Source organism: Oncorhynchus keta, chromosome 9, assembly GCF_023373465.1.
Source record: "Oncorhynchus keta strain PuntledgeMale-10-30-2019 chromosome 9, Oket_V2, whole genome shotgun sequence".
NCBI classification, from domain to species: Eukaryota; Metazoa; Chordata; class Actinopteri; order Salmoniformes; family Salmonidae; genus Oncorhynchus; species Oncorhynchus keta.
In genome coordinates, this window is record NC_068429.1 from 31231327 (window position 1) to 31252654 (window position 21328).

At 39.2% G+C, this 21328-nt stretch overlaps 1 protein-coding gene across 1 annotated transcript in view; it reads right to left on the bottom strand.

Annotated features, from left to right (window-relative positions):
- The window catches only part of LOC118387543 (BMP/retinoic acid-inducible neural-specific protein 1), a 168761-nt gene that overhangs the window by 58682 nt on the left and 88751 nt on the right, over nucleotides 1-21328 (bottom strand). The window contains exon 5 of the mRNA XM_035776005.2: nucleotides 14712-14817. Within this exon, the coding sequence (XP_035631898.1) occupies nucleotides 14712-14817 (106 nt within the window). The remainder of the gene's footprint in view (nucleotides 1-14711; nucleotides 14818-21328) is intronic.

Below are 21328 nucleotides of genomic sequence, written 5' to 3' on the forward strand. Positions count from 1 at the left end.
AATTCCGAGCCTAGTTGGTTTAGCCACAGAATAAGACAGCAACCTTCCAGATAATGAGTGGGCTGGACATGCCGAGAGATAAGTTTGGATTGGTCTGCCATATAGCATGCTTCTGTCTATTTGACTGTTCAGTATATGTTGGTAATCCTGTCTAATGCAGCTTTTTTTTAAATGTATTGCATAGTAAAACTGCCTAAGGGTTTCTCTCCACTTTCTGGAGTACCGAGTTCAGTGGAATTTGAGTATGAGAGCTAAGGAGATAGAGAAAACACCTGTCTCCGGATTACATCTCCAAACTAAGTGCAACCATGGCATCCGTGGTAGGAGACGTGGTCATCTTTACTCCTATTTCAGAGCACTCTAGTCTGAGTGTGCCAGAACGCAGAAAGACTGTTGAATTTACGAACGCTCAACACCAGTTGAATATGGCCGGTGTCAGTAAACGTGAGCAAAACAGGTAGTTAAATTGTTGCCACCTGCACAGTTACAGTCACAAACGCTCTGTATAACATGAAAACAGCCTAACCAGCTCTGCCAGGGTGAGTAAAATGGTCAGAGTGGGGTGTTCTCTCATTATGTCTGGAAGTAGTTAGCAAGCTAGCCAATGTTAGACAGTTAGCTTTCGTGCTTAACTGCTGTTGTGAGGTCAGAATGTTTGGATCAACCCTACTCATCGGCCAAAGCACCCTCTGAACACTCAGAACGGACAATCTGTTGCAGTCACAAATGCTCTGGATAACATAACAGCCTAACTAGTTATGCTAGGGCGTTTAATGATCAGTGAGCTGTTCTCTCATTTGTGTCTGGAAGTAGCTAGCAAGTTAGCTTGGGTGCTTGACTGCTATTTTTTTTGTTATGAACAAAACACATACAAAAATAAAAATATACAAACAAGAGTACATAAACCTAACAGAGGGTAACAGGGTATTACATATGGAGAAAAATGTTCAATTTGTCAAAACATTTTATGGTACGTATTGCTTTTACACTTACTGATAATTTCAAAATAATATTTAAATGTGAAGAGGGGTTTGTTCTCTGTCCACTTCATTTGATGGATAAAGAATCTGCCATGAAAAATAAACAAATTAATAAATAAAGTTAAATCAGGGTCCATATAATTTGGATCAAAACAAAACATAATATCAGTCTTTCAAATTAACATTAATATTAGTTTCTTTTAAAATAAAATCGAACTTACTTTACAGGAGTGCTTGACTGCTGTGGTTCGTACAGAACGCTTGGATTAACCCTTAAAGAGATGGGTGGGCGTAAAGCTTAAGAGGGTGTGAATGATGCTGAATGGGTGTAGACAAAGAAGGGCTTTCCAGCATTAGTACCAAAACATTCAGAGGCCATTTTCTCAAAAGTGAGGTTATCAACTTTCAATGCAAAATTGCTTTCCCATTGTTCCTCAAATGCAGTGTATGATATACCATTTTGTAGCTCTGAGTCTACTTTTATCCAATATAAAAAACACAATTTCAAATTTTGCTACATAAGACTGATTTGAGCCAGCTGGTCACGTATTGGAGATAATATATGACAATTACTTGAAACAATTGAACATGATGAAAAATCAAAGATACCTTTGAAAATCTGCTGTGAAGACCAGGCCTGGTGTTTAATAAAGTATGACTAGAATTTATATATAAATGTCTGGATTACTTTAATTTCGGTGAATTTCTCATACAATGGGTTAAAGTTATGTATAGCAACCCCAGATGTAAAAGAGTAAATAATGGTTGTTTCTCAGAAAGTATTGAGCTTTAAAGAGCAATAAAACATGTCCGTTGTCTACGTATCTATTTATTATGGCAGTTGAAATGCTAGATCCAATAAGAACAGCAAAGGGTTAGAAAACCAGGGGATAAAAACAAAAGTATCAATGTATGCCGATGACTCAAGTTTTTATTTAGTCCGCAATCTGGATCCATACAAGATCTTAATCACTTTGCTAGTCTCTCTGGACAAAAACCGAATTATGACAAGTGTACCATATTATGTATTGGATCGTTAAAAGACAGTGTTTACACTACCTTGTAGTTTACCAATAAAATGGGTATATGGTGAAGTAGACATACTTGGTATTCACATCTCAAAAATACAAATTAACTTACCACAGTCAATTTCAATAGAAAGTTTGCAAAAACAGATAAGATTCTGCAACCATGGAGAGGTAAATACTTGTCTATATATGGAAAAAAATCACATTGATTAACTCTTTGGTCCTATCACAGTTTACTTACTAACGGCGCTACCTACTTTAGACAACTTGTTTTTTAAATCATGAGCAAAACATATTTAATTTGATTTGGAACACTAAGCTAGACTAAATTAAACATGCCTAATTACATATTGAATATGAGTTTGTGGGTCTAAAACTATTCAATATTAAAGCTTTGAACCTCTCACTAAAAGCTTAATTCATACTTAAGTTATACTTAAACCCAAGATGTTTCTCCATTAGATTTATTAAGTAAGGCTCATCGTTTGTTCATAAATTGCCTTTATACAAATGACAACTTCTCATTTCCGACTAATTGAAAATTAAATGTTGGTTAAAAACCTCTTTGGGCTAGGGGCAGTATTTTCACGTCCAGATGAAAAGCGTGCCAAAGTAAACTGCCGGCTACTCAGGCCCAGATGCTAGGATATGCATATTATTAGTAGATTTGGATAGAAAACACTGGAGTTTCTAAAACTGTTTGAATGTCTGTGAGTATAACAGAACTGATTTGGCAGGCGAAACCCCGAACACAATCCATCCAGGGAATTTCTTTTTGAGGTCAATGTGTTTTCCATTAGGTTTCTATGGTAAGCCCTTTTAAATAGGAATCTGCTTGCAGTTCCTATGGCTTCCACTAGATGTCAACAGTCTTTAGAATTTGGTTGATGTTTTTCTTTTGAGAAATGAAGAAGTGGTCTTATTCTTTCCATGTGTCACTCAGATGGACTCAAGTCTTTTGGTGCTTCACTTTGTTTTTGTCCGGTTTTGAACACAGTATATCCCGTCTTAAATTGTATCGATTATTTACGTTTTAGGATACCTAAGGTTGGATTAGGAATGTTGTTTGAAATGTTTGGACCAAGTTTAGAGGTAAATTATTAGATACTTTGTAGTCATGTTGGGTGAGTTGGAACCGGTCTATTTTCTGAATCAAACACGCCAAATGAATGGACATTTTGAGGATAGAAAGAAGGAATGAATTTATCGAACAAAAGGACCATTTGTGATGTTTCTGGGACATTTTGGAGTGCCAACAGAACTTTTGTGTCGCACTTTTGCCAACTTTTGTGTCGCACCTGGCTTGTTGAAATATGATTGTCATGTGTTTGTATGATGGGGTGCTGTCCTCAGATAATCGCATGGTCTGCTTTCGCCGTAAAGCCTTTTTGAAATCTGACACTGCGGCTGGATTAACAAGAAGTTAGGCTTTATTTTGATGTATTATATGTATGTTTTGTGAGTTGTTATTATGAGTATTTTTGTTTTTGATTCTGGCGCGCTGCAATTTCACTGGATGTTGTCAAATCAATCAAGTTACCAGGATTCGATCTGGAATGGGGGTGAAGGGATCCCTAACAGGTTAAGACATGAAGGTCAGTCAATCTAGAAAATTTCAAGAACTTTTAAAGTTTCTCCAAGTGCAGTCGCAAAAACCATCAAGTGCTATGATGAAACTGACTCTCATGTGGAACGCCACAGGAAAGGAAGACCCAGAGTTGCCTCAGAAACTGCAGCCCAAATAGAGTTAAAGTAACAGACACATCACAACATCAACTGTTCAGTGGAGACTGCGTGAATCAATCCTTCATGGTTGAATTGCTGAAAAGAAACCACTATTAAAGAACACCAATAAGAAGAAGAGAATTGCTTGGGCCAAGAAACATGAGCAATGGACATTAGACCGGTGGAAATCTGTCCTTTGGTCTGATGAATGTTGTGGAAATTCTACTCAATAAAGAGGAGAGACAACGTCCGTCACCAATCAGGATATTACTTTATTCAAAACTTATTAATAACATAGATTCATTATTGCAATAATGAAGCTTGTCGACGAACCATCTGTAGGTGATTCGTTGAGATGCAAAGTCCATACTCCTGGATGTTCATGACAAAAACAGATGTATGGAATGGGTCACAAGGTTAAGATTTGTATGAAAGAAACTTAGAATTCACAGCAGACAGTATCTGCTGTAAAAACAGTTCTCATTGTGTAGAGACCATGGACTGGACCTGGAGTCATCTCTCCCTGGTACCTTATAGTACAGAAACATTTACTCATGCTATGGAATGTTGTCTTTATCACCAATCGATCGTAAATCCACTGTCAGTATTACATCTCCCAGAGGACCACTTTCAGTCCACACACACAGATGAGAGTGTTCTAAAATAACTATTCTGTTGCATAAATCAACAATTTCTTGCAATAACAGTATGTTAACATAATCTTCTCACTTCTGTTTTGACATGAGTCCAAATTTGAGATTTTTTGTTCCAACCGCCGTGTCTTGGTGAGACACAGAGTAGGTGAACAGATGATCTCTGCATGTGTGGTTCCCACCGTGAAGCATGGAGCGGGAGGTGTGATGGTGTGGGAGTACTTTGCTGGTGACACTGTCAATGATTTATTTAGAAGTCAAGGCACACTTAACCAGCATGGCTACCACAGCCTTCTGCGGCAATACGCCATCCCATCTTGTGGGACTATGATTTGTTTTCAACAGGATAATGACCAAAACACACCTCCAGGCTGTGTAAGGGCAATTTGACCAAGAAGAAGAGTGATGGAATGCTCCATCAGATGACCTGACCTCCACAATCACCCGACCTCAACCCAGTTGATATGGTTTGGGGTGAGTTGGACCACAGAGTGAAGAAAAAACAGCCGCTAAGTGCTCAGCATATGTGGGAACTCAATCTAGACGGTTCCAGGTGAAGCTGGTTGAGAGAATTCCAAGGCAATTCCAAGGCAATGTTACGCTCCTCGTTTGGAGAATGACCGGACCAAGGTGCAGCGTGTTAGGCGTACATTTTCTTTATTAATGTTCCACCAAAAAAAACAATAAACAATACAACGAACGTAAAGCTTTGTAGTGAAAAACATGCAACAAACAAAGACAAGATCCCGCAACTGAAGGTGGGAAAAAGGGCTGCCTAAGTATGATCCCCAATCAGAGACAACGATAGACAGCTGCCTCTGATTGGGAACCATACCCGGCCAACAAAGAAATATACAAACTAGAATGCCCGCCCAAATCACACCCTGACCTAACCAAATAGAGAAATAAAAAGGCTCTCTAAGGTCAGGGGGTGACATGCAAAGGGTGGCTACTCTGATGATCTAAATCTAAAATGTATTTTGATTTGTTTCTCACTTTTTTGTTTACTACATGATTCCATATGTGTTATTTCATAGTTTTGATGCCTTCATTATTATTCTACAAAGTTGAACATAGTACAAATAAAGAAAAACCCTTGAATGAGTAGGCGTGTCCAAACTTTTGACTGGTACTGTATGGCAGGCAAACACGTTCCCTACCTTCTCCCTTTTCCACTTCCCTCTTCCATTTTTGTGGTAATGCTGCAATCAATTGTTTATAAATTTAGATTGAGCAGAAATTCCCATATATTTTTGATAGCTGCATATATGACATAACTCCATGGTTTCTATTCTTAATATTATTAAGAAATATAATACACATTTGACACATTTTTTTACATAAATAATGTTTTTCTATTAATCAGTATATTTGAGTTAAACCACAACATTTGTTATATTTGTTCTATCTTTTCTGGAGGATAAAACTGAAAGTGGAACCTGCTTTGTAAGGTTTGTTTAAGAAAGGGCTATAGTTTAAAGTAATGATGGACTGTTGTTTCTCTTTGCTTATTTGAGGCATTCTTGCCATAATATGGACTTGGTCTTTTACCAAATTGAGCTCTCTTTTGTATATCACCCCTACAAATGATTGGCATAAATACATTAAGAATGAAAGAAATTCCACAAATGAACTTTCAACAATGCACACCTGTTAATTGGGATGCATTCCAGGTGACTACCTCATTAAGCTGGTTGGGAGAATGCCAAGAGTGTGCAAAGCTGTCATCAAGGCAAATGGTGGCCACTTTGAAGAATCTCAAATATAAAATATATTTTGTTTAACACTTCTTTGGTTACCTCCTGATTCCACATGTGTTTTTTCATGGTTTGATGTCTTTTGACTGGTACTGTGTATTAAAGATACAAATCGGCTGAAAGGAATTGGCATAAATAGATAAATAAACCAGTTTAATTTGTGGACAAAAATGTTGACAGCTGTGCCATACCGTTTGCAAAATAAATGGGAAGAGATGTTCAATGTACCGATTCCATGGCACATGGTTCATGAACTGGTGCAAAAAACAACACTTGATCCAATACTGAGTTTTTCAATTTAAATTATTATACAACATTTTTGCCACCAACAGAATGCTATATTTTTGGGTAATACAACAATCTCAGGTCTGTAGATTTTGCTGCAAAGAGACAGAATCACTAGATAATTTATTCTAGTATTGCCTCTACTTAGCTTGTTTCTGGTCACAGGTTCAGGAATGGTAAAAAATAAATCCCAACATTCACTTAAAATTAACCTTACAAATAGCACTGTGGGCCGATTAGGAAAGCCACAGTCAGTCAATAAATAATATAATTAATACTCATCTTGAGCTCACAATCTGTGGATAATGTACGATTAGAAATGTTCAAAATGTATGTAAAACATCACAGCACAATTGAAAAATATATGGCACATGGAAACCAAAATGAGGGTGGTCTATGGTGATAGGTGGGATGGGCTGAGGGGTGGGATTAAAGAGTTTATGATTGGTAATCTATCACTGTTACGTGATTGCTTTATAAAAAAGCACCATATATGCAAAATGTGTATGCAAAATGTGTATGCAAAATGTGCATGTAAACTACTATTTAAAAGTGTGGGATCACATAGAAACGTCGTTGTTTTTGAAAGAAAAGCACATTTTTTGTCCATTAAAATAACATCAAATTGATCAGAAATACAGTGTAGGCATTGTTAAAATGTTGTAAATGACTATTGTAGCTGGAAACGTCAGATTTTTAATATCTACATAGGTGTACAGAGGCATATTATCAGCAACCATCACTCCTGTGTTCCAATGGCATATTTTGTTAGCTAATCCAAGTTTATAATTTAAAAAAGGCTAATTGATCTTTAGAAAACGCTTTTGCAATTATGTTAGCACAGCTGAAAACTGTTGTTCCAGTTAAAGAAGCAATACAACTGGCCATCTTTAGACTAGTTGAATATCTGGAGCATCAGCATTTGTGGGTTCAAATATAGGCTCAAAATGGCCAGAAACAAATAACTTTCTTCTGAAACACGTCAGTCTATTCTTATTTTGAGAAATGAAGGCTATTCCACACGAGAAATTGCCAAGAAACTGAAGATTTCATACAACCCTGTGTACTACTCCCTTCACAACTGGCTCTAACCAGATAAACTTGGATTAGCTAACACAACCTGCTATTGGAACACAGGAGTGATAATGGGCCTCTGAACGCCTATGTAGATATTCCATAAAAAGTAATTTATAGCATTAACAATGTCTACACTGTACATCTGATCAATTTGATGTTATTCTTATTAATGGGAAAAACATTTACTGTTCTTTCAAAACAAAAATGTTTAAGTGACTGTAAACCTTTGAACGGTTGTGTATATGTAAAGAAAAAAACGGTACAAAAAAAAGATAGGTGTCCTCCGAAGTGGACGGTGATGGATGGGTTAATAAAAAAATCCCCAAATAAAAAAGGGTTTTCATAACTTTGTGCTAGCTGGGAGGCCCACTCGGCATGGCTCATCTCCTCCCTTCTGACCCCCATCGCTGGGCCTGAACAATGATCCGTTCTTTCACCCTAACTCTCAGTTAAGCCCCTGCAGTGTGCAGGGACTGGGCTCCTGCAGGGCCTTCCCCTGAGATAACACAATTGTAGGATTTAGCAGAAGGCCTCTCCACACCTCTCCCCTACTCCACTGCGTAGGTAATGATCTCTTCTGCCCTAGCCTTTACCTCTGGTCCTGACTTGAGGGGATGCTGAGGCCCAGCCTACAAAGCCCGGGCCAAGGGCCCTGGTCTAGCTATAGTGCTTCTGTCTCAACCAGCAAGGCCTGGCTGACAGCTGATGGATCTCCATCTGAAATCTCTCCACATGAACTGTGTCAACAGCAAACTAGTGTACAGTAGTGAGTATGTGACTATGACCAACTGTTTTTCCTGACTGTAAGACCTGGTTAGGGAAAAGGCTCTATACACTATAGGCTACATTTCCTAGTCAACTGACCTGGTCATGATAAACTGTACATTACACATTGTATAAAATATATGAAGCTATACCAGCTAACACATTTGGTTCCCTGGAAGTTGTGGAAACACATGTTTTTGGTTTCCCATTGGTTCTGGGAATTGAAGTCATACGTTTTCAAAGCGGAAGTGAACATTTTGCCTTTTCTGGGAATGTACATTTTTCGGTTGCAGGGAGGTACTGAGAACGTTTTACTATGTTTCCCTAAAAGGTTGCCTGGGTGGTTTTATTAGCGTTCTGAGAATGGAAATTCTAGGTTATTTGAAGGTGTGGCCAATTAGTGGGTGCAGCCAACACACTTAATAAGAGAGTATGCTGAGAATAGAATGTATATGTTTTTAAATAAAACATTTATTGTGGTTTTTACATTCTTTTAAAGGTTCTCGGAACAATTATTGAAAACTTTAGTAATGTTCAAAAGAAAACTTTAGTAATGTTCAAATAATGTTATTTAAAAACAAATAATTTTACATTGGGAATGTTCTCAAATAGTTCAAGAATGTTAAGAAGCAAAGTTCTTCTGTGGGAATTTTGGTACTTCAGCATAACGTTTCCTACAGGTTTGCTCATAGTTCTATTTAAAGTCATGTTCTCAAATTATTATTGTCACGACTTCCACTGAAGTCGGCTCCTCTCCTTGTTCGGGCGGCGTTCGGCGGTCGACATCACCGGCCTTCTAGCCATCGCCGTTCCATTTGTTTTGTCTAGTTCCCCGCACATCTGGTTTACATTCCCTAATCACATTGTATATATATATTCCTCTGTTCCCCCACAATGTCCTTGTGTGGAATTGTTTTGTTTCATGTTCAGTGTGACGCTCCAGGCTGGTTATTACCCCCTGGGTATTCTTGTTTAACCCATAGGAGGTTTGATTATTAACGTTAGTTTTGTGACTGTATTTTGCCCATTTCTCTTCTTGCATTTCGGCTGGAGGTTTGACGCAGTTGCGTCCGTTTGTTGTGCTTCTGCCCTAATAAAGAGTGTGCCTGATCACAACTCTCTGCTCCCCTGCACCTGACTTCAACACCAGTAGTGCATACGCTGACAATTATTGCTAGAACATGACCAACATTGAAATAAAAATGTAATTATGGAATGAAATACCAGGAAAATGTAAAAAATGTGTAAAGTTCCTGAAATGTTCGTAGAATGTTCCAAAGCCAAGCAACTATCCTGCACCATTCCCAGAAAGTTGTGGGAAGGTTCTGTGAAAAATAACCATAGGACAACCACACTCTCACCAAGCTCCAAAAACATATGGTTCTCAGAACTTTGTACTCGCTGAGTATATAACCTAATATCAAAATATAATTCATTTACATGATCATTCAAAAGCAGGACACCTAGCATACTGTATATGACCTTTAAAAGCTAGTTTAGTTAAGACTGTGGGTGATCTCATACTTTGGCCAGATGTGATCTCTTCACATTTTAACTGCCAGCACTTTTGTTCTTTCTATAATTGTCTAAAAAGGTCAATGGGCATTTGAGAGACACATGGAAGGTGTTCATTAAATGTACCAAGAACATTGACTGTCTTTTTAATATATCCACCCAACTCTTTTCACCATCAGGAACAGTTTGATACAGATCCCTAGTGCTCTAACAGACAGTAGATATTGCTATTGTGGACATTTTCTCTGGATCTTCCCAATATTAAATCCATTAGGGCATTAAATCAATAGCAAGCCGTTGTGCAAGCTACAGTTGGCCATCAGAGTTGCTTTTTTGGAGAGAATTCTGAGAATTGGCCAAATCATTTTTTAAACAAATTGGATGAGGAGAATTAATTGTATTTTCCAAACTGATGAACCCAGGTCCGATTGGCTGGCTCTTATCCTAACATCATGCAGTCGGCATCCTGCTCTGCAGAACTATATTTTTCTGAGTGCCCCTGGTTGAAAATAACGTACTGTAATTGAAATGAGTGTCCTGGTAATTCTTCATCCCTCCCTTTATTTATGTATTTTCTAATCATATAATTGTTGTTCTATTTTCCCTACAGCATTTTTTCCCTTCATCAATTTTTATTGCCTGCAGTGTGCTCTATGGAACAGAGGGAGAAATTGGAAGTCAATTTTATTAATGGCAAACAACAATTACGTCAACTCCCTCAAAGTTACCTTTTGTAATTCACTTGTAAATAAAGTCAATGTCGTCTGGCTGGAATGTTGCTACCGTCCCTTTCTGTGAGATTGAAACCATCTCTATCATTTCACTGGCGTCATTGGTATCTAAGCACTCTGAAACACACTTAAGCTACACCCATGCACGCACATGTACACACACGCACACACGCACACACCACAACCACAAAATGACTGCTTCAAAGTGCAAAATGTAATCTCCTCCCTTATATGCTGAGAGTAGTAAACCCTTTTGAGAACAGGCTGTCGATGTCTTATTGTCATCTGCATTTGGGCCTTGACATACACAGAGGGCATATTGCCTCTCGGCTTCAGCTCCATCTTTTATGATACCAAGAGGGGATGTGTGGAGAGGAGGTACACCAGCAGAGAGAGATGACAAATTACTCTATAGTGCAGTTTATAGGACCTGTGGGTCAAATGGCACAAATAACCAGCATTGGTTTAATTAGTAGAATTTGACACTTCAAACAATGAAAGGAAAGTTTGGAAGTAATGTCATGTCAACTACTGTAGCGTACTGTACATATCCAAAGCCTCTGCTTTTGGCATACAGTGGCTTCAAAGTTCCCACATAAGTGCAATGCTAACAAGAATATACTGTAATAGCAATGTTTTCGATGCTCATCCATCATTTTCACATGGAAATACTGATCTTTCACAACCATTTATACCACCAGCTGGATAAAATGATAATTCAATCTTAATACTCTAAAGAGACTCTCAAAGACTAAAGAGGTGTCACCAGCTCAGGAATGACATTGAAGTGTTTTCACTTTTGAAGAGTTTGTGATAGTTGGCACATAATAATACCAATCTTATGACAAAAGCTCTCTAATGAACTCTTAACTCGGAGATGATAATTGCTCTTGGAGGATAGATTTCAGTTGTAGTACACTTTAAAATAATCAGCCACTTTGAAATAATGTGAAAACAATAGCTTTAAAAACACACCATGAAATAGCAGCATTTGAAAAGTCATCTCTTTCTCCTCAAATCATATCATCCTGAAAGATACAGGCTGTTCATCTGCCTGTCACACATCAGTTGGATGACAAAACGTTAGTCTTCCAAGCAACAGAGGCCAATACAGAGGTTGCATGGGAATTAAGCCCTTTTGAAACCTATTGATTCCCTTTGAGCGAATGGCAGGGGGAACTTTAAAGCGTTTGTGACAGACAGAGTAATTCTCTGTATTCAAACAGCATTTAATGATCCCTTCAGGGAGGGATGCAGTGGTGTGGTTAAAAAAGAGCTCCGAATTGCTGATGCAATTTTATACTGGAGGTAAACTACATACATTAAAAAGGGATAGCTTGTCTCAGAAACTTGACCCTCTTACAGTGGCTTTCATCACTGTCCCAATGGGAGCTGTGGCATATCTAAGGCACGGTTGATGATGGTTATTCATAGGAGGAAAGTAAGAGATGATAATTGTTGACACAAATGATTCCTTCAAAAGCAATCAGCTAATTTCTACGTTTGTCTACTTTTCTATCTTTGCGACCTAATTTTGTTGTCACTCAAAGCTGATAATTGCATAGCATTTACTGTCACTATTTTCATCTTTAATACAGTGTGTGAACAAAGTATACCCAAGCCAAAGAATATACTTCTGTAATTTAGTTAATCGAATCAGCAGATACGTAGTACCAGTTAAAATGTGGTCCTTCTGTGGCAGTTGGTAGAGCATGGCGCTTGTAACGCCAGGGTAGTGGGTTCGATTCCCGGGACCACCCATACGTAGAATGTATGCACACATGACTGTAAGTCGCTTTGGATAAAAGCGTCAGCTAAATGGCATATATTATTATATTATTATTATTATTATTATTAAAAGTTTGGACACGGTTTCTTTATGTTCTATTCTACATTGTAGAATAATAGTGAAGACATCAAAACTATGAAATAACACACATGGAATCATGTAGAAACCAAAAAAAGTGTTAAACAATTGAAAATATATTGTATATTTCAGATTCTTTCAATAGCCACTCTTTGCCTTGATGACAACTTTGCACACTCTTGGCATTCTCTCAACAAGCTTCATGAGGTAGTCACCTGGAATGCTTTTCCAAACCATCTCAATTGGGTTGAGGTCAGATGATTGTGGAGGCCAGGTCATCTGATGCAGCACTCCATCACTCTCCTTCTTGGTAAAATAGCCCTTACACAGCCTGGAGGTTTGTTTTGGATCATTGCCCTGTTGAAAAACAAATTATAGTCCCACTAAGCACAAACCAGATGGGATTGCGTATCGCTGCAGAATGCTGTGGTAGCCAAGCTGGTTAAGTGTGCCTTGAATTCTAAATAAATCACAGACAGTGTCAGCAGCAAAGCACCCCTACACCATCACACCTCCTCCTCCATGCTTTACGGTGGGAACCACACATGCAGAGATCATCCGTTCACCTACTCTGAGTCTCACAAAGAGACGGCGGTTGGAACCAAAAATCTCAAATTTGGACTCATCAGACCATGGACAGATTTCCACCCGTCTAATATCCATTGCTCATGTTTCTTGGCCCAAGCAAATCTCTTCTTATTATTGGTGTCCTTTAGTTGTGGTTTCTTTGCAGCAATTCGACCATGAAAGCCTCATTCACGCAGTCTCCTCTGAACAGTTGATGTTGAGATGTTGTGAAGTATTTATTTGGGCTGCAATTTCTGAGGCTGGTAACTCTAATGAACTTATCCTCTGCAGCAGAGAACTCTGGGTCTTCCTTCCCTGTGGTGGTCCTCATGAGAGCCAGTTTCATCATAGCGCTTGATGGTTTTTGTAACGGCACTTGAAGAACCTTTCATAGTTCTTGAAATGTTCCGGATTGACTGACCTTCATGTTGCATTTTAACAATGGAATGATGTCTCTTTGCTTACTTGAGCTGTTACCATAATATGGACTTGGTATTTTACCAAATAGGGCTATCTTCTGTATACCACCTCTACCTTGTCACAACACAACTCATTGGCTCAAACGCATTAAGAAGGAAAGAAATTCCACAAAGGCACATCTATTAATTGAAATTAAATCCAGGTGACTACCTCATGAAGCTTGTTGAGAGAATGCCAAGAGAGTGCAAAGCTGTCATCAAGGCAAAGGGTGGCTATTTGAAGAATCTCAAATATACAATATATTGAAGTGTTTAACACTTTTTGGGGTTTCTACATGATTCCATATGTGTTATTTAATAGTTTTGATGTCTTCACTATTATTCTACGATGTAGAAAATAGTAAAAACAAAGAAAAACTCTGGGATCAGTAGGTGTGTCCAAACTTTTGACTGGTACTATATATATATAGTATATACTATATAGTATATATAGTATATATATATAGTACCAGTCAAAAGTTTGGACTATATATATAGTCTAAAATGGAAAATTCTAAGATGTCTGTTGTATCTTCTTAGCCAAAGTTATTCATACCAAGTCCTGAAAGGCCACAGAGCGGTAGCATACTTCTTTCCTTGCCTAGCACTGTCACATTAACAAATCAACACCTGTATTAGCTAAATTAGGTGTGCTACTGCTGGTCTGGAACAAAAGTCCACACATACTGCAGCCCTCCACCACCAGGAGTGAAGAACACTGTTCTATATAATGTATAAATGGAGTGCTAACATTATATATCATAACTCCATACAGAGTGCCAGTAATAGAGTCTGAGCACCAATACATACTTGAGCTTAAACCTTTCGTGCTATTAGTCAGCATGCAAGCCTTCGCTTCGATCAACACAAGTCAGATCTTCCCTACTGTTTGAGAGGACCAGGATGAATTGTGTGGGTAAGTTAAAATATAATGATGCTTACTGGGTTTGAACAACACTAGCAACATCAGTCTTGTGGGTTTGATTATTTCATGGGCCACACACGCTACAGATAAAAGTCTCTGGTAACCTGTATGGCCATATTATTATCATTAGGACAAGAGACCCAAGACCAAAGTAACGGAAGAGGATCACTGAGAGCGGAATTGTGGATTAAATTCGATTCCATCTCTGTTTTATTAGTCAAAATAGATTCAAATTAATTTTACAAATCGTGCAAAACTCCATAAGAGGTGTTTTTCCTAAATGGACTGGAGACTGGACTGACCCCAACCTTAACCCCCCCAGCCAATGTAGCCTCCCATAGTGAAAGTACGGTAAGAGATACAGTTGGGTATGTTTACCTTGCAGATGGAGCTTGCTCTCTGGGCTCTGCAGGAGGACGGAGCTCACTGAGTCCAGATTATCATAGCTGCTGCATCCCAGCGGGCCTGTGCGAGTCTCTGTCACCTGCAAGAGAATCAGGACAAAGATTTCAGGAACAGTAAGGGCGAGAGACACTGCGGTGTGTGCGGATGTGAGTGTTGGGATGGGGGGTGATCATAGAGAAAATTGTTTTCGTTACGATTTAACTAGACTCTGAGTAGAGATTTACACATGTAAATCATCAAGCACGCATTGATTTCATTGAATGATTGGAACGAATGTTTGTATCATGCCTTTGTATGTCAAGCATTATTATATTTTTAAAAAACAAAATTGTACCTACACACTGAAGAAGGATGCAAAGCCGAAACGTCAGTGTACGCTATCCCTGATGCAGTGAAAATAATAAAATAATAAAAAAAATTGAGGTCAACTTTAAGCAACATCTTTTAGAGTGCGGACCCATTATACCTTGTTTGTCTGAATTTGCAGGTTTAATGAACCAGCCAAGGTACAGTACCAGTCAAAAGTCGGACACATCTACTCATTCAAGGGTATTTCTTCATTGTTACTATTTTCTACATTATAGAATAATAGTGAAGACAGCAAAACTATGAAATAACACATATGGATTCACAAAGTAACCAAATAATGTGAAACAAATGTTTAAGATTCTTCAAAGTAGCCATCCTTTGCCTTGAAGACAGCTTTGCACACTCTTGGCATTCTCTCAACCAGCTTCAACCATGTGAGCAGCTCATAAATATCTTAACTTCACCTGTGTCACGCAGGCACATACATGTTCTGCGGCGCTGAGCTAAGTAAGCTGTAATTGGGTGAGAGCACATCAGGCCTTTCTAAGCAGCACTTTTATAAGTACCTCCTTTTTATATCCATCTGTGACGTGTACCATGACCGGCTTATTAGACACATTTTCTTTTAAGGAACTTTAAAGGCTTTGTTTCCTTTCAAAAGAGGTGAGACGTTAATGGACTTTTTTCAAACTGTGCCTGCGCCCCACTTTCTGCTAGAGAATAACACTTCCCTTATAAAAGTCGCAGTAGTGGCCACTCTCCCAGCCCAAACTTCAATCTATGGCATAATTAGGGTAGTCAAATGTGAGGGTGCTTTTAGTTCCGACTACACGTCTGACTTTAAGATTCTTTTAAAGAGAGTGCTCTTGAAAAGGTATCTTTTCTTCCCATTATGAGATGACCGGCAGTGTTCAGTAGTACTTTCACATGATTCCAAGAAGCCAGATGAGATGCTACTAAGCAAAGGAGATTAAGAGAAAAAAAACTCTTGGCATTAACCTCAAACGAATTTCACTCAGTCTTTGGCTTGGTTAGAAAACTCTAAGCTTGAAGGTGGGGGGTTACGTTAGCAGCTTGCATGAAGTCCAATCTCATGTGAATAGGGGATATCGAAGATGTGGGAAGAGTTAAATACTTCATGGTGAGCAAAGAGCTACAGATACTGATACAATTACATTGACATAGAATGCAGTGATGGGTAAATCGAATCATCAAATCACCAAGTAAAATGTGTTTAGAGTCCTTAAACCTCCTCTTTACCACTTCCTGTTCAGCCAACACTACAACACTTTGCGATTGACAATGTGACAACATTTTCCTGTCTTTAATGTTGATTCAGTGCCAGATGACAGGTTGACAAGCAGGAAATGGAACAGATGTACTGTATATCCTGGCGTCACTCTCTTATGGGGTAAAACTTGAAACCAGGGGGGAAACAAAGTGACAGGCTCCTAAAAACCGACTGGGCATAGACATCTATTCCACATTGGTTCAACGTAATTTCATTGAAATGACCTGGAAACAACATTGATTCAACCATTGTGTGCTCTGCAATAACAGAGAATGCAATTGAATAGTATGCTTAACATTGAATAGTATGCCCCTTCCTGTCAAAGGGTAGATATGCTATGTTCTGCAAAACTATGACTGAATCAGAGCACAACGGACAACATCATTTTTTTTATCTTTTCAAAATGTAACTGTATGTAAAGGTAGGTATGCTTGCAAGCAGCCATACCACTGCAACTCTCCACCACTCCAAATTCTAAAATGTCACAAAGCTACAGTAGAGTTATTGACAGAAAAGCCCAAACAATACATTTTACAAGCTCTCTGCAGCCTTGCATAACGTTTCAAAGTAGATTGATTATTGTGCTTGCCTAGCCTATCAAACAGTGGCATCTTGATGGGTGCTGACAGGGTGCTTTTCTCCCTTTTGTTGTTGCTTATCATAGAATAAATGACTTTCTGGTTGTATTGCACACACATACACAGACACACGCACACACACATGAGAATGCAGAAAATACAATAGACATTTTACCTCGATCAATGTGTGCTATAGTGGATCACATCCAAGAATCACATTGTCAAAAGGTGGAAAGACCTATTCAGGAAAAACAGATTACCATCCTTGATCATCTGAATGCCCAGTAGGATATCAGGCAGTTTCTCTCCACACAGACACACTATCTCTGAAACACACATACGTACAATATTGAAAGAAAATGTCATACAACATAATAAAAATACAAGGAGCAATCAAAGACCTGAAATAGGCCAAAGAGGACTTAGAAGGTCTGGATTGTTAAGCAGAACACAACTCAGAACCCCAGGGGGACCATGCTGTTTCGTAGTCCTAACTACCATGGCCCTAGAACACACTCTTTGTCTCTTCTCTGATCTCCAAAATCCAGGATACCTAGAATCACAAGCATATTTGGATTATAATGACAGGACGATAACATTGTTCCTATGTTCGTTCATTTTTCAATTTATTTTCAATGCATACTCAATTTCTATTCAGAGTAGGATAATTGATTTGTGGGGTGCATTACATCCTATCCACCTCTTCTCATTTAGATGGATCCCACTAACGGTTAGAGCATATTTCCTGTCAATTATGTGCATAATAGATTTCTAAGAGTACGTCACACTGGAGACCTTAGGAGCATTGACATTTCAATATGTTATGTAATGGGGATGAGTGACAACATTATGTTCAATACCCATTTTGTTGAATGACATCACCATCTATTTTTAATTAACACCAATTGTTACAATTTAGAGCTCCAGCAAACTTTATGCACTGTTGCAGTCCTATTCCAAATTTGCAATTGTACATTTTTCCCTCAAGCACCAATTGTGACAGAAAAATCCAATAAGACTGGCTTTAGGAGTTGTTGCAAGCTTGCTGAAGTTCAGGAAATTGCTCGTCCACGCAGTTCATATCAAATTTGATTTATCATGAGCCGAAATGAGACGAAATGTTTTCTTAAGAGCCCTTCCCAACAATGCAGAGAAAGTAAAAATGTTAACTACTACATTGACACTCACACAAAACCCACACAACACAAACATACACACAGATACGAAACCAATACAACACAAACATACAGTGCCTTGCGAAAGTATTCGGATATTTCAAACTTTTTTAACAAATCAAAAACTGAGGGCGTGCAAAATTATTCATCCCCTTTACTTTCAGTGCAGCAAACTCTCTCCAGAACTTCAATGAGGATCTCTGAATGATCCAATGTTGACCTAAATGACTAATGATGATAAATACAATCCACCTGTGTGTAATCAAGTCTCCGTATAAATGCACATGCACTGTGATAGTCTCAGAGGTCTGTTAAAAGCGCAGAGAGCATCATGAAGAACAAGGAACACACCAGGCAGGTCCGAGATACTGTTGTGAAGAAGTTTAAAGCCGGATTTGGATACAAAAAGATTTCCCAAGCTTTAAACATCCCAAGGAGAACTGTGCAAGCGATAATATTGAAATGGAAGGAGTATCAGACCACTGCAAATCTACCAAGACCTGGCCGTCCCTCTAAACTTTCAGCTCATACAAGGAGAAGACTGATCAGAGATGCAGCCAAGAGGCCGATGATCACTCTGGATGAACTGCAGAGATCTACAGCTGAGGTGGGAGACTCTGTCCATAGGACAACAATCAGTCGTATATTGCACAAATCTGTCCATTATGGAAGAGTGGCAAGAAGAAAGCCATTTCTTAAAGATATCCATAAAAAGTGTTGTTTAAAGTTTGCCACAAGCCACCTGGGAGACACACCAAACATGTGGAAGAAGGTGCTCTGGTCAGATGAAACCAAAATTGAACTTTTTGGCAACAATGCAAAACGTTATGTTTGGCGTAAAAGCAACACAGCTCATCACCCTGAACACACCATCCCCACTGTCAAACATGGTGGTGGCAGCATCATGGTTTGGGCCTGCTTTTCTTCAGCAAGGACAGGGAAGATGGTTAAAATTGATGGGAAGATGGATGGGGCCAAATACAGGACCATTCTGGAAGAAAACCTGATGGAGTCTGCAAAAGACCTGAGACTGGGACGGAGATTTGTCTTCCAACAAGACAATGATCCAAAACATAAAGCAAAATCTACAATGGAATGGTTCAAAAATAAACATATCCAGGTGTTAGAATGGCCAAGTCAAAGTCCAGACCTGAATCCAATCGAGAATCTGTGGAAAGAACTGAAAACTGCTGTTCACAAATGCTCTCCATCCAACCTCACTGAGCTCGAGCTGTTTTGCAAGGAGGAATGGGAAAACATTTCAGTCTCTCGACGTGCAAAACTGATAGAGACATACCCCAAGCGACTTACAGCTGTAATCGCAGCAAAAGGTGGCGCTACAAAGTATTAATTTAAGGGGGCTGAATAATTTTGCAAGCCCAATTTTTCAGTTTTTGATTTGTTAAAAAAGTTTGAAATATCCAATAAATGTCGTTCCACTTCATGATTGTGTCCCACTTGTTGTTGATTCTTCACAAAAAAATACAGTTTTATATCTTTATGTTTGAAGCCTGAAATGTGGCAAAAGGTCGCAAAAGGGGGGCGAATACTTTCGCAAGGCACTGTACACACAGATACACTTTCACACTTATCACATGCTGTTGCTAATCTTCTTATTCTTACTCTTACTATTATCCATTCTGATGCCTGGTCACTTTTCCCTGCCTTCAGCCTATGATGTGTGTGCATGTGTGCGTGTGTGCGTGTGCGTGTGCGTGTGTGTATGTGTTGTATGTGTTGGTATGCATGCGTGTGAGTGTCAATGTAATGTTTGTGAGTGTGTATCAGAGGAGGCTTGTGGGAAGAGCTATAGGAGGATGGACTCACTGTAATGTCTGTAATGGTGTGTTTATAGTGTGTATATACTGTATAGTCTTGTGAGTGTGCGTAGAGTAGGTGCAAGATAGGGTCAATGCAAATAGTCTGTGTAACCACTTAACTATTTAGCAGTCTTACGGCTTTTTAGCAGTCTGATGGCTTGGGGTTTGAAGCTGTCTCGGAGCAAGTTGGTCTGAGAGATGATTCTCTGGTACCGTTTGTCAGATGGTAGCAGAGTGAACTGTCTATGGCTTGGATGGCTGAAGTATTTGGCAATATAAAGCAAAATCAACTAATCATTCCTTCTTCCTCCATAACTCTTTCTTTCTGAGAAATATGTAATTAACTACTAGCGGTTAAGGGCATTCGGGCCAGTAACCGAAAGGTTGCAGGTTAGAATCCCTGAGCTGACTAGGTGAAAAATCTGTCGACGTGTCCTTGAGCAAGGCACTTAACCGCAATTGCTCCTGTAAGTTGCTCTGGATAATAAATTACTAAAATGTAAATGTAAAATTATATACATGTACATGTACTGTATATTGCCAGGTCACAATGTTCTTGTAATGTCAAGAGGAAGTAACTTGCCTCCTTCACCAACAATGAGCCCACCTATAGCACGCATGGCAGCCATTTTGTGCTGCACACCTACACATCAGTTGTTGCAGTGCAGAGGTGAGGAGGTTTACTACTGACAACACAGCCCTTTGTGGTATAGCTACAGTAAGATAATCAAGGCACAGTTATGAGCATCATTTATTCTCAAAGTCCTGAAGACATCTAGCGCTGTCCTTTAACCATATTTGCTGTTGCACAACTCTACCGACTGCGGGCAGGATTAAAATGATGGTAGCCTGAGAGAAGGAGGGAATAGATTGGGGCTTGAGGGAGGGATATATCCAGTATGATGTAGTGTCTTCATCAGGGGACTGCTGCCACTGCAGAGCTTTCTTAATCTGCCCATCACCTGCCACTCGCCTAATGACTTTCTATTTCTGGAAACATTGAAATTAAGGGACATGCTCACCAGTAACTCTCTGTGGCTGGACACATCTCTGAAGGGACATTCTCCCCAGTAACTCTCTGTGTCTGGACACCTATCTGAAGGGACATGCTCACCAGTAACTCTCTGTGGCTGGACACATCTCTGAAGGGACATTCTCCCCAGTAACTCTCTGTGTCTGGACACCTATCTGAAGGGACATGCTCCCCAGTAACTCTCTGTGGCTGGACACATCTCTGAAGGGACATGCTCCCCAGTAACTCTCTGTGGCTGGACACATCTCTGAAGGGACATGCTCCCCAGTAACTCTATGTGGCTGGACACATCTCTGAAGGGACATGCTCACCAGTAACTCTATGTGGCTGGACACCTATCTGAAGGGACATGCTCCCCAGTAACTCTCTGTGGCTGGACACCTA